The 24,265-nt window shown below is 40.7% G+C and overlaps 1 protein-coding gene and 1 long non-coding RNA gene across 5 annotated transcripts in view; one reads left to right on the top strand and one right to left on the bottom strand.

Annotated features, from left to right (window-relative positions):
* Positions 1-220: 220 nt before the first annotated feature.
* Positions 221-24,254, top strand: LOC128780644 (uncharacterized). Its single transcript, XR_008426587.1, has 3 exons — positions 221-639; positions 11,441-11,480; positions 24,018-24,254. It is a non-coding gene; the product is annotated as an uncharacterized lncRNA (long non-coding RNA).
* Positions 7,689-24,265, bottom strand: part of PDS5A (PDS5 cohesin associated factor A) — a 110,365-nt gene continuing 93,788 nt past the window's right edge. For all 4 annotated transcript variants that reach the window (XM_053922064.1, XM_053922067.1, XM_024573847.3 and 1 more), the window contains 2 exons: positions 15,823-16,175; positions 7,689-8,383 (listed from right to left, as the gene is read on the bottom strand). In XM_053922064.1, the coding sequence (XP_053778039.1) occupies positions 8,380-8,383; positions 15,823-16,175 (357 nt within the window). In that variant the 3' untranslated portion in view covers positions 7,689-8,379. The remainder of the gene's footprint in view (positions 8,384-15,822; positions 16,176-24,265) is intronic.

Genomic DNA, 24,265 nt, shown 5'->3' with positions numbered 1-24,265 from the left:
GCTAAGTACCTGCTAGATTTCCCCTGCCTGGTGCCCCAGCCAGGCCCAGGAGCTAATCCCTGCGTGTCTGCTGCCCGCAGCTTCTTCTGGAGCCAGTTCATTATTCCGAAGTCAATTCCCGCTAATTCGAGAAGAAAATAAGTTTATTAATGGGTCTTGAGTAGCTCAGACTCTGGGAAATCTTGAACGTTACAGTGCCAGAAACAATGCCGAAAAGAGCACCATAGCACTGGCCCTGCGACGATCCGGCCCGCACGGCCAGCTCCTGGGGCACCTAGGCCACCTGCGGCGGCCGGACGCCGCTGCCCGACACTTCCGGGACGGAGCGGCCCCAGACTGCGGCGTCACGATCCACATCCCAAAGGTTGACGCCCCCCAGCTGGTGCCCGAGCCCTAACTCCGGGCGGCTGGGAAAGTGAGTGCGCTATTCTCGGCTTTTCCAGCGGGGCCCGTGGGGGCGCTCCTAGCACAAAGGGCGCCGCCGGTGCGGAGCTTTTGCTACAGATGGGGCCTCTTCCGGGCTGGACGGCAGTGGAGTGTGAGCGAGTGGAAACTTGGTAGCCTGGCCCGCAGCCTAGAAAACTGAAACAACCAGCCGGAACAAAAGCGTCGGAGTCCGTCTTCAGTTGCTGCCCAAGGGTGAGCTGGTGGCAGCTGGGGCTCCCCCGCCCGCCCGCCGGCTACAGCGGCTGAGAGCCCGCGGGCGCCTACTGTTGGCCGGCCCGGTGGGAGGTGCTTTCCAGCTGACCTCGCTCTCTCCTCGCGAGGACCTAGGAGGCAGGGATTGTGTGACAGGGGAGAAAACTGAGGCGCAGCAGGGCCCACGAGATTCCCAACGTGGCACTGCTCCGGGTGTGGCACATCAGAGCGGAGGGGAAGCTGACCCAGCCAACCCTCCCTGCAGAGTCTGCACGCTCCGGGCCTCGTTCAAACGCAGCGTCCCACGCAGACTTCCCACGCAGAGGGCAGGAGCTGGCCGGTCACGGGGGACCTGGGGCCTCTGGTTTACTCAGGCCTCCGGGTGCGAAGGCCAGTCCTGTGGCCGTGACCATAGTGGAGAGAATTGTTTTCAGACCCTCCCCGCTGAGAACCAGACTGACCCCTGCAGGGGACCCAGTGAGGCGAGCGGAACTCAGCGATGGGAAACGTGCTTTGCTTGGAAATTCAATTCTTGTTAAAAATGGTTCTTCTGACATGATGTGGATTTGACACTCTGCACTTAAGCAGATGCTGCTTTGCTTTGTATAGTTAAGCACTTTTTGAAGATGTCTCATTTATCTTAAACTAATTATTGAGGCTCCAACTTACATGCCATAAAATATAGCCCCTTTAAAAGTATAAATCACTGATTCTTGGTAAATTTACTGAGTTGTGCAACCATCACTATAATCCAATTTCAGAATGTTTCCATCACTCCAATAACATCCCACAAACCCACTTAAACTTAGTCTCCGTTCTTAGCCCTTGTCCCAGGCAGCCGCCAATCTCCCTTCTGTCTGGGTAGATTTGCCTTCTCTGGATCTCTCTCATAAGTGGGAGCAAACAGGATGTAGGGTTTTGTGCCTGGCATCTTCACTTAAATAGTGTTTCAGAGATTCGTCTATGTTGTAGCATGACCGGTAACTACCTCCTTCCTTTTTGTTGCTAAGCATAACTACTACGCATTTTGTTTATATATTTGCATAGATCACATTTTGTGTATCCCTTCAGCAATTGATGGAGTCACACTTATTTTATCTTAATTTTTAAGAATACATTTTGTTGATTATGCTATTACAGTTGTCCCATTTTCCCCCTTTATTCCCCTCCACCCTGCATGCCCACTCCCACCAGCATCCCCCGCACTCCACTTAGTTCATGTCCATGGGTCATACATAAGTTCTTTGGCTTCTGCATGTCCCATACTATTCTTACCAGCTCCCCGCCCCCACCCGCTCCGTCTATTTTGTACCTACCATTTATGCTTCTTATTCCCTGTACCTTTTCCCCTATTCTCCCCCTCTCCCTCTCCCTCTCCACTGATAACCCTCCATGTGATGTCCATTTCTCTGATTCTGATCCTGTTATAATTGTTCACTTAGTTTGTTTTTGTTTTTTAGGTTCAGTTATTGATAGTTGTGAGTTTGTTGTCATTTTACTGTTCATAGTTTTGATTATCTTTTTTTCTTAGGTAACTCCCTTTAACATTTCATACAAAGGCTTGGTGATGGTAAACTCTTTAGCTTGACCTTCTCTGGGAAGCACTTTATCTGCCCTTCCATTCTAAGTGAAAGCTTTGCTGGTTAGAGTAATCTTGGATGTAGGTCCTTGCCTTTCATGACTTGGAATACTTCTTTCCAGCCTCTATCTTGCCTGCAAGGTTTCTTTTGAGAAATCAGCTGATAGTCTTATGGGCACTCCTTTGTAGGTAACTGTCTCCTTTTCTCTTGTTGCTTTTAAGATTCTCTCCTTATCTTTAATCTTGGGTAATGTAATTATGATGTCCCTTTGTATTTGCTTCCTTGGGTCCTATTTCTTTGGGATTCTCTGAGTTTCCGGGGCTTCCTGGAAGACTATTGCCTTCACCAGATTAGGGAAGTTCTCCTTCATTAAGTTTTCAAGTAAGTTTTCAATTTCTTGTTCTTCCTCTACTCCTTCTGGCACCCCTATGATTCGGATGTTGGAACGTTTAAAGTTGTCCCAGAGGTTCCTAAGCCTCTCCTCATTTTTTTGAATTGTTTCTTCATTCTGCTGTGATTGAATGTTTATTTCTTCCTTTTGGTCCAAACCATTGATTTGAGTCCTAGTTTCCTTCCCGTCACTGTTGGCTCCCTGCACATTTTCCTTTATTTCACTTAGCATAGCCTTCACTTTTTCCTCTATTTTGTGACCAAATTCAACCAATTCTGTGAGCATCCTGATTACCAGTGTTTGAACTGTGCATCTGATAGGTTGACTATCTCTTCATCGCTTAGTTGTATTTTTTCTGGAGCTGTGATCTGTTCTTTCATTTGGACCACTTTTTTTTTTTGTCTTGGAGCAGCTGTTATGTAGTAAGGGGTGGAGCCTTAGGTATTCTCCAGGGTGGGGCGGGGCAACCCATGTCGCCCAGTTGTGACGCTGTATGTGGGGGAGGGGTCTGAGAAGGAACAGTGCCTCTTGCTCAGCTCTCACCAGCTTTCAGTCATTTCCCCTGCTACACACAAGCAAGATGGGCCCTTCTGGTGCCGATTCCCAGGTAGGTGGGCTTGTGTGCGTTCTAGGCCCCTGTGGGTCTCTCCAACAAACTTGCCTGTGAGGCTGGGAGGTTCTCCTGCAGCCTCAACCCCCCACAGGTGTTTTCAATCAGAGGTTTGAGCCTTTGTTTCCCTGCGCTGGAGCCCTGTTTTGCTTGGTGTGTCTCGCTCACCACTTGTTCTTCCTGGTTTATCTGCACGCAAATGTCGGACCTCCGCTCCGCCAACCGTCACCTCACCCACCCCGATCCTCGAGTCCTCTCTACCCGCTGCCCATTTCCGCCTCTCCTACAGGTCTGGATGAATGTTTCTTCTTTGACTATCTCCTTGGTTGTTGGAGTTCTATACAGTTTGATTTTCTGGTAGTTCTGGTTGTTTTTTGTTTTTAAATTTGTTGTCCTTCTTTCGGTTGTGCGAAGAGGCACAGTGTGTCTACCTATGCCTCCATCTTGGCTGGAAGTCTAATTTTATCTTAATTTCTTCAAGATACTGTTTACTGAATGGGTGCATGGAGGCAGCAGAATTCAGAAGATGGTATCATCCCAACTTCTGCTCACTGCCTTGTACTCATTATCCATTCCTTTTCCCACATTCCATTCACCACCAACTTCAGAGACGTTGTGGGCCTCTCAGTAACTTGGTGGAAACACTTAAGCAGGAAACACTGAGTTGTGTAGTCAGACCATCTAGGTTTAAACTCTTGGGCTTAAACTGCCCCATTTTTGCTGAGAACACGGGCTTACTAATTGAACATCTCTGAGCTTCAGTGGCTTTGTGTAAAGTGGAGATGAAACCATGCAAACCTTCCCGGGGGAAAGGGTCTCAGGAGGCGGGGGTGTGTGTGGCCACCAGGGTGAACATCGTCTCAAAAAGGTTCAGAGCGCAATTAAAATGGGTGCTTGGTTCCCCACCAAAATTTGCTTCCTGGAGAAGCCCACTAAGTCCCTAGAGTTACAGTTTGTCCAAAGAAGCCATGGGTATTATCAACACACCCGCTTTTGTGCATGGGGTGGGGGTACCCTCAGGGTAGTGGGTGAGCAGAGTCTGGAGGCTGGGAGCAGGCATTCCGGAGCCTGCCCACAGAGCATTGCTTTGCACGTGGGAGTGCTCAGGCAGTGCGTGTATTGCCGAAGTAACAGTCTTCTGGCCCTTCCCCATACGGAGTTTGCCCACCCTGATGGTCCCTTCCTCCCAGGAGGTCCTCAGTCTGGGGAGCCACCTCCTGCCTCAGCTCCAGCTCATCCCTGAGGGGGCGCCTGCTGAGCCCAATCATTTCTTTAGGGGTGGACCTGCGTCTCACACTTCTCAAAACTGCACTTCTGTACATAAAAAAGGTAGGGATTTTTGCTTCTAACAGCATCTATTAGGGCTCTGAAGTCCAGACTTACTGTGTCACCTGAATGGTCACATCTACCTGTGTCACCCTATTATATTGTGTATGTCAGCTCCTGGCATTGTGCCTAGTCTGTGCAGATTAAATAAATACCCGTGATGATGAAAATCGCTGTCCCCGCCCCCTACATTTTATTTGCTCCCACAGATCTTTGCGCTACTGTACTTCTCAGGTGTATATTGACCTCTGACTGATTGCTTTTCAAGCTTCTGCAAGTGCTGTTTCATAAAAGGAATGGATTTGATTAAATGCATGGTCCTGGCAAGGGAGTAACTAGAGAATGAGGGTGAGGAATGGCCTGAAGTCAGCAATCAGTACTGATAAAATGTCATTTGATTTGAGAAATAACTGAAAGTGAACTCCTGACCACCTGTTTGGCCTTTAGAAACGGGACCTTCTATATGCTCCTGCTGTGCTTCAAATTAAGATGCTAAATGAAGTTCATTACTCTCACGGGAGTGAGGAATTGCAGCTCTAGTTTACAGGCTGAGGAGGTGTGTGGTCATGGGTGTTCATTTCCATTGTTCTACATGGTTGCTGGCTTGTGGCAAACTTTTAACTTCTTGTAGGAAATGCCATCATTCCTATTTAGGCTGGCCGCCAAGCTCCTTGTCAGACTGCTGGAGACTTAGTTTCCAGTGGTTTCTACTGGTAGTTAATCCACATGAATAGTGAAGCCAGGAAAGTCTTGAAACAATATAAGCAGGGAGGTGTGGAATAGTCCCACTGAGGGTAAAATACGGAACCAGGCGCGGTGGCTTCTCATTCCGTTCACTTGTGATTCCAGACACACTTATGTAATCTACTTGCCCTCCATGAAGTAGCTTTTGAACTATTATAAATAAGCATGTTTACAATTTAGGATAAAGAGATGTATCAGATAGTACACAAGAAAGGCTGCTTTAAAAATCTTAGGTTAAAAAGCAACTTCTAAAGTTTCCCAAATGTTCATCAAAATGTATCATCTAGTACGTTCTCCCTCAGTCACTGTAAGCCCTATCAGAGCAGTTAGCCAGGAAGTCTGAAGGTGGCATTTGATTTCTTACAAAGATATGTAGACTCCAGAATCTAAACAGAAAATAAGACGTTTCATCTGCTTGTGGCATACCAGGGCATGCATGAATATTCAGGGCTCCACACTATTATATAATGCTGCATTTTTTATTTTATTTGAAACAATGCATATTTTTAGCATTTTATGGTAGGATTTTACATGTGTCATTTACACAAATTACAAGGTTCTGCTTCAAGTCTTTAAAAAATTTTTTAAAAATTCAGCCCATATGCAGCACAATAATATGCAAAACTACTTTACATTATACACACTTTTTATCAAAGGAGATACAAAATTCTGGCTTGTAGTTTTAGACAAATACAAGAAGCTTCAAACTAGACACAAAGGGTTAACATTAATTCTCAAATATAAGTCTGCACTTTGTGTTGTATTTCACTGAGATGTAAATACCAAATTCCTAAGGGATTTTACCTTTTCCTTTTTCAAAGGAAAACTGACAAATTTCCCTTACACAAGTCCCTCCCCATCAGCTCAATCTTCCCATCATCCTGCTCTCCCTTCCCTTATTGTCAGACACTTGCATGGTGTTACAAAACCAGGGGCGGGCCATTCTCGTCTGTATGTGGGCCAGATCCTTTTAGCTAACTCCTCCTTCCAAAATCTGAGCAGCCACAGCTGATGCAAATAGTTCTGCTACATTACATTACATATGACAACGCTAGGTAATTTAGTCAGCTGTGATGCTGCGTAATCAAACAAAAGGAGTTGAGAGAAAAAAGGTCCCTACCAGTGTGCTTTTCATTGGTGACAAATTCATGGCGTTAAGAATCAAGTTGTCTGATGCTAAGAGAACTTTAAATTCTTTCTAAATAGAACACACCCACTGATTGCTTGAGGGACTTCTCTGATGCTTATGCATAGATATTTTTTCAGCATGTTGGAGGCAATATTTTATACTTCTAAAGGGTTATAAAAAGAGGCAATAAGGAAGAGCAGAGCTTATTTCTGCCCCTTTAAGATATTTTTCTATCACTGGTATCCATTGTTCCCTAACCATCATCTGATACCTAAATGTGTGTATATGCATATTTAAAAGAATTACCCATCTTTCACTCAGTCAATATACAGTCAACTCTTGATTATCTATGAGGACGTAAGTAAATTTCTATGAGGACTATCAGTAAATTTCACATTTCACATAATCATCCTTTTTGGACACTTTGTTTTACATCCCATGTAGACTACAGCCTATCAAGACCAAGTTCTAACGCAGATATTGTTTACGTCCTCGAACCCACGCTCCGTCTGTGTAAAGAAACTGAGCGAACACATTCAGCTAGGGCTTTGGGAAAGAGCTAGGGGCAGGCTATAACTCAGCGTGAGAAAGGACACATTTAAGTTTCTCCTGAATTACCTCTGATAATACGCCTTCATTATTTTAAGTTTATGATTACTGCAAAATTCAAAACCTGAGGCATAGTCACTGTTTTATATAGATAATGGAGAGTTGACTGTAATCATGTTTTTTTAGTGACTTTAGCCCTTTCACATAAAAAATTTCACAAGAAAACATGATAAAAAGATTAAAAAAGACTACCATATGACATCTAGAAGCATTTATTTTATGGAAAAAACTTAAATATGATTCTGTGTACACAAAAGTGCACACATTACCTCTGTGGAACAATGCCGAGAAACACTATACTGATGCCCAAGTTGTCTTCTCAAATAAACACAGAGACGGAGCCTGAACTGCCAGACAGAAGCAACAGTCACTTCCCAACAGCACAGCGCTGAGAGTGGGGAGCGGCCCTACACACTTCTGACTTTCCTTACACAGCTGCCAACGTCCAGCTATTTAAAAAAATTGATTTTTTTTACATCAATAAAAATCTGGTGACAAACATAAAACCAAATATTGGATAGTCTTTACTCCTTTAAAATTCCAAATATTCCAACATAATCACAGGAGTAAAAACCATTTTAAATGATATGCTTTATGACACAACAATATGTACATTTATTGCAAATTATATTAAACTAAAATGGTGGGGAAATCAAAATATGAAGTGATATGAAGTCAATAATAATTTTAATTATTTTCTCACTCTGATAAAAATCAGAAAGCAACATTTATAAAATTGCCACATCACTTTTCATAGCAGGGAACTGAAATCTGTACATCTCATTTTTGCAGAAAAGTAGGCAGGCAGAAAGAATTATACATAAAAGTTTCCAAAAGGAAAACAAAGAAATATTTCATCTGATCTTTTTTCTTCTAAAAAATTAATTCAGTAGACTTCTACTTTTTTCTTGTGTAACACGGGAACTCCTGGCTCTAAAATTGATAAATTTTCAGTGTCAGTGTAAGGACATCCTGTTACTTTCTTTAAAATAAAAACTGCAGCATGGAAATTAATGGTGGATTTATGCCTTTAAACTCCAGATATGTAGGAACTGGAACCAAGTGTTAAGCAATTTGCTTAATTATTGACTTTTCATAAGAAAAGTCCAGAGGGAGGGGAGAATAGAGTTGCTTTTAGCCTCTCTCAAGAGTTTCTGCTGTACATTTCCACCAGAGGACTGCGGTCATGGGAAAGGAAGTAATGGTTTCTTTCAGTTTCCAAGGCAGAAAGTGTGTGTTCTGAAGTCAACTTCATTTTCTGTTCAGGGATATTCTGAATCCAAGTCTTTGCAGAAGCTGGAGCCGCTTCTGTTTGGCCTTCATTTTCTCCCTTTACAAATGAGTTTTCTTTTTACCTTGGCGATAGGAGAAGAAGAAGAAAGCAAAGTTAGAAAAGATGTAAACAGGAAAACAAACCAGAATCACTTCATTTCTATAATTATTAGCTAAAATCTGAAAATATATTTTTTCCAATTTTCACCTGAGGCTTTACTTGATTTAAGGAATCTTTCCCTGAACTATGTAACAACAAAATGCCGATGAAGAAATTTTTATTTTCAACCATTAAGTGCTGCTACCCAATGCCTGATATGCTTACAACAATAAAAAGCTATTTGAAGTAACTCATTTTTTATTAAAACTTTCAAAGTATTATAGAAGAAAAATTACTAGATACTATGGCAAAATGAATTTAGAAACAGCAAAATAAGTTTTGACTCCTGAACTGGGTAAACAAATACATTTTCGTATACTAAAAGAATAAGGAGGAAAATTTAGCTTAATTCTGTTCAAAAGTTAGAGGAATCCTCCATTAGTAGAGAGGGGAATTATAATCTCTGGAAGCATGAAGGAGTGGGAGATGGTCTTTTTCTCTTCTCCCCACACCTACTCCTTTTGGGGAGGAGGAAGAACCCATTTAAATAGGTGAGGGGGTGCGGGGAGGAAATGAACACGGCTTGGCCTCATCTAGATTCTGGTCTGCCTGTGGCTCAATTTAAGGGCAAGGTGTTAGTAACCACCTGGTCCGTGTTACCCCACGTTTTCAATCAGCCATATCAGCATAAAGACTGTGTCTCCCTTTCAAGAACTTCAAACTTGGGAGAGAAAAATAGGGAATTGTTTGCTTATATTCCCAAACTGCAACACTACATTCATATCATAAAAATAACAATACTTTAAAAAAGGGGGTAGGTGAAAGATTCTTACAAGAGATTATTAAGTTAACTTGTTATAATATACAAACCAAGTTTAATAATATGAAATCAAAGAATCCTCTACAAACTGCCTGCTGCACCTTCAGGAAGCTTTCCTTTACTAGCTCTGAGTCCTCAGTATCTTCCTGGCTGCTCTCACAGACTTTTAAACAATCCAGCTCACTGGAAGAATTTCCTGGACTTGATTCTATTTCCCAAAGTGAATCGCCATCACTTCCGAGCACTTGGCTTCTGAAAAATTTCATATTATTTTGATAAAAATTCACTTGTTACTATAAGGATATTCATATCAAACTAATATACATTTAATACATGAGGATGCACAGTTAGGAGTTATTTTAGTTTTAAGATATGAACCCATGTGATGTGAGAAAACTCTCACAGGAAATTCTTTAAAAAATTAAAAAAAAATTCTCACCCAAGGACATTTTTTGTTTTCTTAGAGAGGAAGGAAGAGAAACATTGATGTGAGAGAGAAACACTGACTGGTTGCCTCTTTTACGTGCCCTGCCGGGGAATTGAACTTGCAACACTTTGGTTACAGGACAGTGCTCCAACCGAGCCGCACCGGCCAGGACAGGAAATTCTTTGCTTAAAAGAATAGAAATTCCAAGATTCTTGAATACTCCCACACTAAGCCTGCTAAGACAAACATATGAATACAAAGATGGGAAAACTGTAGTCAGTTATCCTATATGTAATTTCTTTAAATTCACAGTTTTCCCAGAAGCCCCAAGTTTAGGGACTGTTTCTTCACTGGTGTGGAAGAATTTGGCCTTAAGCACAAGCAAAACATCCTCAAGAATCAGCAGACCTATACAAACACATTTTTAATGCAAAGTGTTTGGAATTATTTATGATTTGGATAACAGCTTAAAAACATAAAGGAAAAACAAGTGAGCTAAACAACTTAAATGATGATCAATATTCAGCCCAAAACTTAGCCAACACTAACTGTCCAGTTGGTTCAGATGTTGTTTCCTGACCAAACCATACAAACGGCTGATTTTTATAAATGTAGAGAGTAAATTCAAGGAATTTTCTCATAAAAAGTAACAATACTAAAAGCAGCCCAAAATACAAATGAACATTTATTGAAACACCTGTCTCCCCCAGTAAATAACTAAAGGAAAACATTTATTGCAAAAATCCAGAGGGATCTAAAAACTCTACAGTTAGTCGACAAGTTAAAATGCTCAGCATCAACTCCCAGATTAAGAAATAAAATCTATGCCAGTAAATTTTTGTATATACTATCCATGTTCTAGTGGAATATCCACCCTTGAGTCAGTAAGTAAATTATATAAGTAGGAATCATACTGAAACTATTATTATGTTGTCAGGAAGAGGACTTCTAGGGGTGAGCACTTGCCACACTATTGTCAGTTATGGCTGCGGTATGAAATGGCTCTAGAAGCTACCATTTATCAAGAGTTCTACGTGATAGGGCTGAAGGGTTAAATGAAATAATAAAGCATCTAGACTGTGGGTGGCATATATGCTAGGGCCTCAAGAATGGCTTTCATCAAATAATAAAATTTAAAAGATCATACAGTACAATAATAATATAAAGTAATAAAATTGGGCGAGTTTTCCAGAGGTTGGTGTCAGCACAAGGTGTAGACCAGCTACTCTGAGGGGACCCAGTATTCAGACGGACAAAGGAGTACACAGAGCAGAGAAGAGCAGGAGAGGCTCTCTGCAGATGTTACTGTAGAGACAGGTGTGCCTGGGGCAGGAACTGACCACCTGGGAAGTGAAAAATTGAGAAAGTGAAAGGTGTGAAGAATAATGCAAGGTAATGGAAGAGAAAGGAATGGCATTTGGAGTCAGAAAGCAGGGCCACTGAGGACACAAGGATCTGGGCCTTACTTAACAGTCTTGCATTCAAGCTTGAAATCCAGGGTCAAGCACTTAAGTGTAGCCCTTCAGGTCTGCCTCCACAATGCAAGGCCCCGGAGCTGTGCTTTGCATTGCCAGGGCAACAAGTGAGCTGACTCTACCACCCTGGGCTCGTCCTCAGCTCAGACATGTAGTGTTTGATGGCTCTCAGGTCTGGCAACTCTGTTTCTTCCTTTAGTAATTAGCTGGTTGAAATTGTGATGATAACCTTAAGAGGATGATTCGAAGTGTTATATTAATTCTGTATTCAGAATTGTTCAATCATGTGGCTTTAATCTGTATCTGGTCCTCCACCAGGTCTCAGGAAAATACAGATGGGACGTCAAATCAATCACAGGTAATAATGCAAGTATATTTAGAATTTGGTAGACAGGTAGAAGCCACAGTCCCACATGAAATAGAAACAGAGCTGGCACCTTCAGGATTTTGACTATTCAACATTTCCTCAGGTTGAGGGACAAACAAAACATCAGTTGAGTCACAAACAAGGAACTTTTGTTTTAGTGTGTCTATTCCATATTTTGGTGGTAACTACACATACAAACATCTTTTACACATTAAGAAGAAAAATAATAGAGTTTTGAATGTTCAGTTTAAAAATGCTTCAAAATACAGTTAAGTCCGAGAAACCTGACTGGAGCCTCCTCTGTTGGCAGCACACTGGGGCGCTCAACAAGGGGTGCGCCTGGGCTCAGAGTCCGGCTCTGTGCAGTGCTGGCCCGGGGCCTTGGACAGTAAATTTTTCAAGTCCAGTCTCCTTATCTCCAACACAGGGTTGTTCTTGCTTAATAATGATTATTGGCAAGGCCAATACATGTTCAACAACCTTTCCCTGTTACCGCTATTACTTCTACTAAATGTGCCAAGCACCATGCCAAATGTTTTCCACATAGTCTACCTAATTTTCACCATAGTCTGACAATGTTCTTAGCATCTGGCAGTTTCATTTACTTAAAGTTTGCAGCTCTCAAGAACCTCTCTCAGTTTTTTCCTCTTTGACGATAAAATGCAGGGGCCTTTGTATGCACTCTGAACGAGGTTAAAAGATGACTATAGTTGGTATGTTTGGTTTAACCTGTGATCATTTTAAATAAATTAGCTTTTTACTTCATAGTTATAAAAATGAACTATATGCAAACATATTCCACTCTATGGGAACTATTACATCTACGAAGTACATTAGCTATTTAAAATATGGTAGTTCAGTATTTTCAAAGGATCCTCTGTTATACCAGTTTTGTGTGCATGTGTACTGCCCGCAGAATTAAGATTTAATTTTACCTTAAATGTACAATATACAGGGGTGGGCAAACATACATTTACAGTTGCATTGTGACATTCTTTTGAGTTAATAAAGCTGTTGTAACAACAACAACAATCTGCATCTCTTTTTCCACACGAAGAACTTTTACCCGCCCTGTATAGTATGGTGGTTACAAGTTCCAGAGCGACATGGTCTGGGTTTAAACCTGGCTCCACTATTTAAGCAAACAGACTAAAAACTACATGGACCCTCCATGCCTGGGTTTCCTCCTCTTTGCATGCTGGGATAATGGTAGTACATACCCACAGAGGGATGTTTTGGATTTTATAGGTTAACAAAAAGCTTAGAATTAAGCCTGGCTCATAATAAGCACTACATTAGTGTTAGCTATTATTATTCTCATGTAGCAATTTTTTATTGCAATAAAAAATATGTATATGTAACAAAATTTACCATTTTAACCCTTTTTAAGTATACAGTTCAGTGGCACTAAGTACATTCACCGTTGGGCAATCACTGCCACTCACCTCGGAACTGTCCCCTCTTCCCCCGCTGCAACTCTGCAGCCACAGCCACCCACACCCACCTCCTTCCCCCCACAACCCCCATGCTACTATCTGACCTATGAGTGTGGCTTCTCCAGGGACCTCATGGAAAAGGAGTCGTATAGTAGTAGTCCTTTTTGGTCTGGCTAATTTCACTTTGCATAATATCCCTAAAACTTATACAGGTTGTAGCATGTGTCAGAATTTCATTGTTTTACGTAGTAATTTTAAAAATAATTCTATACCTTAACTGTATTGATCAACAGACCTAAAGCCAAAGTCTGTTCTCTTTTTGAGTTGACAAGCTGGGAAAGTACATTCTTTGAGTGCAAGAACATACCCATTCTGAATAATTCTGTATTGCCAACACCTAGCACAATGCCTGGCACTCAGTGAAGGGCTGGTTAAAAGAGTGAATGAGAAGTACAGGAGCAATACTATGTGCCCATAATCCATTCAATTCTGTCCAAGAGGATATTATGAGCAATACAGAGTTTCTGGTTTTGCTGAATAGTTAATCAGGATTCCAAGCCTAAGTTATGCTAGAATTTAAGGGCAGAGTTGTATGTTAGGTTCAGGAGAGAATGGAGAAGACAAAAGAGGGCTTAGGAGAGAAAAAGTTTCAGGAAGTATATATGTTGTGTTAATCATGAATTAGTACGCAACAATTAAAAAAATTTTTTTGTTTTAAATCCTTACCCAAGGATATGTTTGTTGATTTGAGAAGAAGGAAGGAAAGAAGAAAGAAGGGAAGGGAGGGAGGGGGAAGAAGGATGGAGGGAGAGAGAAACATGGACGTGAGACAAAAACATTGATCAGTTGCCTCCTACACGTGCCCTGAAGGGCAATCAAACCCATGTCTTTTTGGTGCATGGGCCGATGCTCCAACCAACTGAGCCACCAGCCAGAGCGGTGGTCAACAATATAATCAGAAGTTTCTGAACTGCGTGTGTCACTTGTTGGAACTATTCTACTGAATTAACATAATTTAATGTTATCATGAACATCTTATTTAACCATTTAACTTCACATAGAATGTAAAACCAGCACAGAATGCTGTACTTTAAATAACACACTGCCCACTGATCTACTAAATGGTATACTTAAGACTTCTAAGGTGCATTTTCACTCTTAAAAAAGACATTTTAAGGTTTTTAAAGAGGCCCAATGCCATTTTTAATCAAAACTAGTCTCTGGCATTAATGCTTTTTTAAAAGAATTTTTTAAAAAAGATTTTATTTATTTTTAGAGAGGGGAAGGGAGGGAGAAAGAAGGAGAGAAACATCAATGTGTGGTTGACTCTCATGCGTCCCCACACTGGGGACCTGGCCTGCAACCCAGGTATGTGCCCTGACTGCAGATTGAACCAGCAACCTTTTGGTTCACAGGCCGGCACTCCATCCACTGAGCCACACCAGCCAGGGCTAATGTTTGTTCAATGATGTGGGAGGCATATGGTGTAGCCAGAATTAGGATGGGTTTTACAATATCCTAATTCAGAGACTAAGTCTGGCTACCTGGGAATTTTGCTGAAATGGCAGAAGGAGAGCTGAGGAGAGGTAAGGTCAGGTGGCTCAGGTGGCCTCTGTGTGATGACCAGTACTATTTTGTGTTGGTGAGGAAGGGCTAGAATTCTAGAAACTCTCTAGAGAATTCTGTCAATCTCTAAGGAAAATGTTCAACTTTTGTGTAACTGAAAAGTGTATTAAGGGGTAAAACAACTAAAACTCAGAACAATGGTTATGATAATTTCCTGACCACTCCTTCTGTGCAAGGCACTTTATTTACTGATCCATTTAAATCTGACGACATCCTTTGAGGAAGGTGTTATCACACTGTATTACTGATAAAGAAAAGGAGGCTGAGGTTAAGAGTCCAGGTTTGAGGAGAAAAGTAATGAATTTGCACCCACTACTGGTTTTCATTACTACACTTATTAGCCTATAAATCTAGAAGTAAGAGAAACACTCATTATTTAGATCAAGTTGGGCCTGGATGTGCTGTCACTGAGATGCTATAAAAGGTGGTCAGAGACACTTAAAATGTAAGAAACTTTAATAGATCCAAACTTCAGAATTTCATAAGTTACTATTTTTAAAATGCACTTACAAACACATGTGCCTCAGCAACAGTGTACTACTAAAGACTGATACAGGGTGGTGGGGGTGTCCCGAGGTGATTAAAGCTGGCTCTTTCCTAAAAGAAACCCAGATGCTTACAATCTAATTCAGGGGGGATGAGTAGGTGCAGGTATACAAGGAAAAAGGAGGGGTGGGGCGTAGGCTAAATTCAAATTATAGGCCCAGTATGGAAAAAACCAACTTCTAGATCTCCAACTGGGGTGCTGCTGTTACACTGTGGAAAGTCTGAAATTCCAGCCCAAGAATGATCAAAGATGAACAGCTTGTCAGGCTGTTTCATTGGGGCAGGTTGAGGAGAGGTAAGCTGTTGACATATATTAAAACTGACTCTAACAAGAGAAAGTAAAGAGTAGAAATATACCTTGTTCATATGTCAAGACTACTACGTTCTCCATTCTGGGATTTTTACACCCAAAAGGTAGCCATTTATTTTAAGTAAACCTCATGCAAGTATGTGAAGGATACCAAACAAAATATAGTATCCTTGCTAATAAACATATATATGAAAATACCATATCCTAATTAAAATGTAACCAAAGGAAGAGGAAATCCCTCTACAAATCAATGTCCTGGAGGTTATGAAATCAAAGCCAATGCCATTATAAACCACTCAGGAAAAGCGAGGGCAGTTTTCACTCCTAAATGCCTAAGTGTTGGGGGTGACTGACACATACTAAGCATAAAACAAAATGCCTAAATTAAAGGTTCAGAAAGAATACTGCACATTACCTTTGTAAGTCAATTTGTCTCTCTGCTGGTGCTGCCTTTTTGGCTACATCTTGCAGTTTGGGTGCTTTGGCATTACCTGCTTCCAAACCCCCAGAGCTTTCCTGACTGACCGCGGCTCTCTTCCTTCCCTTGCTAAGAGGTTTGCTCAGATCATCATTTTTGGTTGTATTGCCCTGAGATTCAGACTTGGGTCGACGTCCTCTCCGGGGCTTTGAAGGGGCGGGTGGTCCTGATTCATCTACTTCCTCATCTGTTTTTTGCTGGATATTCTCTGCACCAGCTGCTGTTACTGTTCTCTTCTTTCCTCGGTCACTGCTGATGTTGCCCTGGGTAGCCTGATCAGAATTAATCTCCTGAAAGAGCACAGAACAATTCTATAAACACAAATTCTTAAATATCAATATTCTGTACTAGAAAGAAATATTTTGTATGTATTTTGAAGGAGTTGGGATTCCAGGGTCTCTCATTAACTGCTTGCATCTAATGAGGAGTGTAAGCTCCTTGAGGGTAGGGATTTGAGCATGGTCTCTACCACAGTGCTTGACAGATATAATGCACTCACTAAATGCTTATTAAAAATGCACAGGCAGAATACATAAAATAGAGAAAGTCACCCTGGCCGGGTGGCCCATTTGGTTAGAGCATTGTGCTGTACACTAAAAGATTCCAGGCTTGATTCCTGATCAAGCACATACCTAGGCTGCGGGTTCAATTGCCATCAGGGTGTGTACAGAAGGCAACCAATCAATGTTTTTCTTTCACATCAATGTTTCTGACTCTCCCCTCCTCTCTCTCTAAAGTTCTGTACGTACCCTGACCAGAGATCAAACCCACAACCTTTTGGTGTACGGAACAATACTTTGACCAATTGATCTACCCAGCTAGGGCTAATCTACTTTTTAAAAAATAATCATTTATTTTTAGAGAGGGGAAGGCAGGGAAAAGAGAGAAAAAGAAACATCAATGTGTGGTTGCCTCCCATGTGGCCCCCACTGGAGACCTGGTCCACAACCCAGGCACGTCCCCTGACTGGGAATCAAACTGGTGACCCTCTGGTTTCACACTCAATCCACTGAGCATGCCAGCCAGGGCATAACCTTCTACTTTTTTTCTGAATATTTTTTTCTCCTCCTAGTTTGGCATATATATTACATATAATTGTTCAAAGTAATAAGTACCATTTTAATATAACAGACATAATGTATTTTAAGAGGAACAATAGTTGCCAGAATGAAAATGTCCTTTATATGAATGATATTTAGGAACCAATTATAATTTTAATTGTTAAAGTATTAATTGATTCAAGGAAAACAAAAGAGTACTATCATCATCCAAAAACTAGAATATATATTTTTAATTAATAAATTAATCTTCATTTCCCTCAGAAAATCTTTTTAGAGTGACTAGGGAAAAAATATTACAGAGAGTTCTTGTCAAGAAAGCAGCGTAGGTAAATGTGGTACTCTATCCTTCCACAACCACATCAGAAATACTGGGTTGGTCAAAAAGTCCATTTAGTTTTTATCGTAAGTTAAAAGATACATTTTTCATTTTCACCAATAACTTTATTGCTTTGGCTATTTTGAGTATGTCAGCTATCTCCTGCTTTTGGCTTCTAGTGGGTAGAGGCTGGGATGCTGCCAAATATCTTCCAGTGCATAAGACAGCCCAGAGCAAAGAATTATTTGGTCAAAATGCCAATAGTACCAACAACCTTCACCAACCACTTTTGACACATTAGATCAGTCACAGCACCTTCTCCACACACTGAACAAATCTTTCGTTTGCATTTCAGTTGTGTTTTTACCTCTCTTGAAATAAAGCGCAATATGCTGAAAATGTTGCCTCTTTTCTTTCATCTTCAAAATTAAAATGGCTGCACAAAAATTCACCAATTTTGATACTTTTTTAAAAATGCACTCTGATATGACAGCTGTCACAATACAATCTAACAAAATTGAAGTTAAAGACAACCAAAAACTTACTAGAGCCATTGTATAGAAAAAACTAAATGAACTTTTTGGCCAACCCATACAAGTATAGAACCACCACCATTTAGAGTTGCCTGAAATCTAGTTGAACAGGAAGGCCGACAGCTAAAGATATAAAGAAGTCACATCAAGACTGTTAGGGGCAAAAATGAAGAATGAGCTGGTCCCACACCCACATGTAGTGGTTAAAAGTCAGGAGGTATCTCTCAGTTGTGGAAACCTCCCCCCGCCCCACCCAAGGAACAAGGGGTCCCAGCCCAAAAACAGGGCCCCCAGCCCAGGGTTCCAATGCTGGGAAGAGAAGTCATAACTTCTGGCTGTAAAAACCATCAGGGATTTTGGATGAGGGAAGCAGTGGGCTTCTTGAGTCCTAGGCATTTCTCTTAAAGGGCCTGCAGCACACAAACATTTTGGACCCACTCCCTCTGAGCTCCAGTGCAGGGAAAGCAGCTCAAAAGGAATCAGGGACATACGGGAAGGAACTGAAGTGTCCGGCATCAGGGTAAGAACTGGAGGAGCAGCTTCCACCCAGACAGAAGTGCTGGCAGAAACCATTGTTCCTTTTTTAAGTCCTTTGCCCATAGAGCCCGTAGGCTCTGTCTGAAACTTCATCAACCAGGCTAACACTGTTTGACCCTCCCTACCCAACTTTCAGGTCCACCCAAGCTTTTTCCAGTGGCTTTTCCATATAATGACTTGTCTTAGCTCTTGCTTCAAATTTTTCTAAACTCTCTCAAACAAGCAGCATCTGGCCTTGGTATGCCCTGTACCTCTTGCTTTGTGGCCTCTGGCCAGGCACTAGAAGCAGCCAGCCTTGGTTCACATGTGGCCTCTCCTGAGCACCTCTAGGCCCAGCACAAGTAGCAGCCATCTGCAGATGGCTTTGTAGCACATGCCTGGTGGCCCCAGGCAGAACACAGGTGGTGGCTGACATTGGCCTGCACCTCGTGGGAGGCCCCAGAGCCAGCACACTAACTGAACAGCTTCAGTTCATGTCAAAGCACCATCTAAGTAACACACTCAAGGGGCAGACTCAGTGGGCACCAGAACCCTGCTGAAGGAAGTCCTGCTCCTTGGGGTGGTCCCCTACACAGCTGATCCTCCATGGTGGTCACAGCCAGTCCTTACAGCTGATTGGCCTGGGGTTAAATAACTCCAACTGAAGTGTCAACAGCAATCAAGGCTCAACAACACAGGAAGGAGCACTCAGCCCACACGGGGGGGGGGGGGGGGGGCGGGATTCGGGACATCTGGAGTGCCCAGCTCGAGTGAATAGGAAGGCTGTGCCACTGGACTGCACAGAACATGTACTGTATTATGTCACTCTACCAAGCCTGCGAGATGTAGCATCTCTACCTAATACATAGAAACAAACACAGGGAGACTGCCAAAATTAGGGGACAAAGAAACATGTCACAAATGAAGAACAGAACAAACTCTAGAAAGAGAACTAAACAAAATGAAGACAACCAATCTATCAGATGCAGAGCTCAAAACACTGGTTATAAGGCTGCTCAGTGAACTTAGGGGAAGAGTAGATGAACTTAGAGAGAACTTCAACATCACAAAAGAGGACATGGGAACTATAAAAAAGGACCAGTCAGAAATGGAGGATACACTAACTGAAATGAAGAATAATTTACAGGGAATCAGCAGTAGAGTACATGAAACTGAGAATCAAACAGTGATTTGTAATATAAGAAAGCAAAACACACCCAATTAGATCAGCAAAAAGAAAAAAGAATCCAAAAACGTAAGGATAGTGTAAGGAGCCCTCTGGGACAACTTCAAGTACACCAACATTTGCATCATGGGGTGTTGGAAGGAGAAGAGAGAGAGAAAGTTGTTGAAAAACTATTTGAAAAATAATGACAGAAACCTTCCCTAGCCTGGTGAAGCAAACAGACATGCAAGTCCAGAAAGCACAGAAAAACCCAAACAAGATGAATCCAAAGAGGCCCACACCAAGACACGTTATAATTAAAATGCAAAAGGTTAAAGACAAAGAGAGAATCTTTTTTAAAAAAAGATTTTATTTCTTTTTAGAGAGGGGGAAGGGAAAGAGAAAGAGAGGGAAAGAAACATCAGTGTGAGAGAGAAACATTGATTGGTTGCCTCTATACCCCTAACTGGGGATGTGGCCTGCAATCCACGCCTGTGACTTGACTGGGAATTCAACTGGTGACCTTCTGGTTCACAGGCTGGTGCGTATTCCACTGAATCACACCAGCCAGGGCGACAAAGAGAGAATCTTAAAAGCAACAAGGGAGCTCCCATAAGACTGTCAGCTGGTATCTAAACAGAAACTTGGGAGGCCAGGAGGGAGTGGCAAGAAATATTCAAAGTGATGAAAAGCAAGGACCTACAACCAAGATTACTCTACCCAGCAAAGCTATAATTGAGATTTTATTAATTTTTTTTTAGAAAGTGGGGAAGGGAGGGAGAAAGAGAGGAGGAGAAACATCGATGTATGAGAGATCCATTGACTGGTCACACCCCCACCAACTGGGGACCTGGCCTACAACCCAGGCATGTGTCCTGACTGGAAATCAAACTGGCGACCTTTCAGTTGTGGAATGATGCCCAATATACTAAAGCCACACCAGTCAGGGCTATTTAGAATAGAAGGGCATAAAAAGCTTCCCAGATTAGAAAAAGCTAAAGGAATTCATCACCACCATACTAGTGTTACTTGAAATGTTAAAGAGTCTTCTTTAAGATGGAAAAAAAAAGATAAAAAATATGAACAATTAAATGGCAATAAATACATACCTATCAACAATTGAATCTAAAAAAACAACCCAAAATAAACAAGCAGAACAGAAACTGACTCATAGATAGAGAGAATATTTTAATGGTTGCTAAATGGGAGCAGGGTGGGGGGTAGTGTGAAAAAGGTGAAGAGATTAAGAAGTACATATTGGCAGTTACAAAATAGTCATGGGAATGTTAAGTACAGCATAAGAAATATAGTCAATAATATTCTAGTAACTATGTATAGTGTCAAATGGGTATAACACTTATTGGGATGATCACTTAGTAAATTATATAATGTCTAATCATTGGGGTATACACCTGAAACTAATATAATATTGTATGTCAACTTTAATTGAAAATATAAAATGATTTAAAATTATAAATTATGTTTCAAGAAAATTTAGGTAAATGAAAATTCATAATAGAAGTAATTTAAATAAGAAAATCCCCACATCAGTGTTTCACTTTAGGGTTTACTCTAATGTTAATCCCCATTTTAATAGAATGGGTAACACATGAAATGTAAGAGTAAGGTGGTCCACATGAATTAAACTGTAAAATAATACACAATGGATCACAGAACAGATATGCAAACTCACCCTGGGGAAAAACAGTGATTTCTGGGCAGAACAAGATGAGTCAGTGAAATTACCAAGTATGAAATCTGAAGAGGAACCATTCGTTGAACTGAATGCCTATTAGGTGCAGTGGCTGCTGGATTTAGACTGGGGACCCAAACTGATAATGTTCTTATACTCATGTAGATGGAGCATGGTAGGTGACTAGGGTTTTTAAAAAGGCAAACAAGTATTTAAATATAAATTACAAACGTGAAGAGATTAAAGAACAGGGCATTCTGAAAAAAATCAGAAGAAATACCAATTTCTTTTGGGGAATTATTTAAATAATATCACAGTAGGACTCATCACATAAAAAGTGAAGTATTCCAGACAGAGGGTAGAGGCAGCACAAAAGTACCTGGAGGGGGAAAGTGTTCGAAAAATGTAAGATCTTAGACAGTAAGGCCTCACGGGAGAGCGGTGTAAGAGAAGGTCCGAGAAGCAGACACGGGCCAGATCATGGATGCCTTATAGAACATGTTAAGAAACTGAAATTTTTAAAGTGCTAATGAAAGTTTGTGCTTTAAAAAAAATCAAAGGCTTTAAATCGAAGACAAACATAATCCAAATTCCATTTTTAAAAGATCAAATTGGCTGCTACAAGGTGATTGGATTGGAAGGGAGCAAGAATGTTAACAAGAAGGTAAAACTACAGCATCAGAAGTTTAGTCAATAAAAAGATAATTTAAAAATGAGCAAATATGAACAGGCAAGTTACAGAAGAGCACATCTAAGTGGTCAGTAAAAATACCAGTAGTGAGGGAAATTCAAATTAAAACAGTAGGCTACTAGTTTTGATACTTGAGACTAAAAAAAAAAAAATCAGAATTATAAAACCTGTTGTTAGTGGACATGTAGAGAGAAAAGTACTCATATACCCTGCTGGTAGGAATATTTGTTAAGTGTTCCAATTTTTCATGAAAGCAATATGAAAATATCTAAACTCTGTAATATTTACCCTTTGGCCCTATAACCCCACTACTAGGAACCTAGGCCACAAAAATAAAACCACAAGTATATATTTAATGTCACATTGTTTGTAGTGGCAAGGAGAGGGAAAGGAAATATGTGTATACACACATAAAATAGTAAGTGAAAATAAGACTGGAAAAAAATGAACAAGCAGATTAGGCTATTTAAAAGGAAAAGAAGGGCTGCATTAAAAATCACATATCATATTTACACATTTTATGATCATGTACATGTGCATGTGTAGAAAGAACTCATGGACAAGCTACATGAGGAGGCAATCCGGTGGCCAGTTATAGGCACCAAGAAAAAGAAGGTTCCTAAAGGACGGCATTGGCAGTATTGCTTGCCTGAACCCAGAGACGTGTCTTGGTTCTTCTTTTAACCATTCTCTTTATTCATCAATCATATTAAAATCTGGTTTCCCCCACAGAGAAAACAACAGCAGAGAACGTGCTGATCTGTACCATGCATATTCAGTTTGCTGGATAATTTTCATATATATAACTAAAAAGTTGGTTTATGCATCAGTCTCTGAGAAACTGGCTAGCAAGAAACATTCCCTTAGAGCTATATCTTCTTTTAGTATACTAACAAGATAGTTTTTTGAACCTACAAGACTGAGGACCAGACCCTAAAAAGAAATAACCGTATCAACTTAATGGGACACCTGACAAAGAGACCAGGACTTTGCCAAAATACCACCAATCCCTATCTCTTCAGGCTACAGGGAATTAGTTAAAACATTCTTTGGAAGCATGAAAAAGTTAAAGTAAGGGTTTGGAACAATATACTATTATAGATCAATCAGAACATAACATTTCAGTCTCTCGGAATTTAGAATTTAAATGTCCAATTTATCTTACAGAAGAGACTGGAATGATTATGGATAGCTGTTGACAAGATAAACACTTGTATCACTGTACCACCTCTAAAAATGTATTATAAGTAATGTTTCACTAAATGACTGTGGCAATGTTCATTTTTGCATCTAAACTTGCTTACATCAAGACTGTTTAATTCTATACAAGGACCCAACGATACCCAAATCTATTAGTTTCTGAGTTCCAAGAGTTTGGACAGGGAGAGGTTTCTTGTTAGCTAAATCTACTGACACAGTGGATGTCGTACAGCAAACAGCAAGATTTTGGATAATGAGACTGATCTAAAAGGTATCCTTGGGGGGATCACTTTGTAAATTATAAAAATGTCCAACCACTCTGCTGTATATCCGAAACTAATATATTTTTAAATGTCAATAGTAAATGAAAAAAAATAAAATGTATCCTTATCTATTCAGTTTGAGTTCAGATAATGAATGTGGAGAGAAAAAGTTTGGATACTGTGGGATAAATGTATAGTCCTGTATTTTATGTCCCAAAAGGTAATCCTAAAACATTTGATGAATACCATAAATATATGGTGGGCAATACAAAGATAAGTATGTCAAGAATATAATTCTGTGTGAAGAGAAATGATAGTATCTTCATGCTGTTCCTACTGAGGAACATTATCAATTTCATCCTACAGTTAGATAGAAGCTTAGAAGCCGAGCAACCTGCCCAAGTAAACACAGCCAGCAAGCAGCAGAGCCAGGATTCAGACTTGGGCTTGTCTGATGCTCCTACCAATGTTATGCTCCTTTCAATCCTACCAAAAAATTGTTAAGAAAATTGGATGCCATAGTTAAAAGGTCAACAACAAAGAATGGACCTATAAACAAAAGCTCAAACACATTTAAAAAGGTTAATTCATAAACTTTTATAAATACAACAGGAACAAAACAGTGCTGACTCTGGCAGGAGTCAGTAAGTTTTTGAAAGTAAGATCTCAAAAACTCAAATTCTACTCTTTCAAGGTGTTGGGAGAAGAAGCATGGGAGAAGGCTACCGTATGGGTGACGGCATAAACTCTTGTAACATGAGGTGAGTAGATGTGGGCAGTCATTTTGGACAGTGAAAGCACACTAATGTAGCAAGGGGTGGAATATACACACGCACCATATATGGTATACATTAACCTTTACTGTGGGTTTCTCACCCCTACTATGAAATTTGTAATAAGAACCTTCACAGGAGAAATCCATTTGTTAAACTTTAAAATTTA

Source organism: Desmodus rotundus, chromosome 4 (genome assembly GCF_022682495.2).
Source record: "Desmodus rotundus isolate HL8 chromosome 4, HLdesRot8A.1, whole genome shotgun sequence".
NCBI classification, from domain to species: Eukaryota; Metazoa; Chordata; class Mammalia; order Chiroptera; family Phyllostomidae; genus Desmodus; species Desmodus rotundus.
The sequence above is the reverse complement of the archived record's forward strand: the minus strand, read 5'-3'. Positions and strand labels throughout refer to the sequence as shown.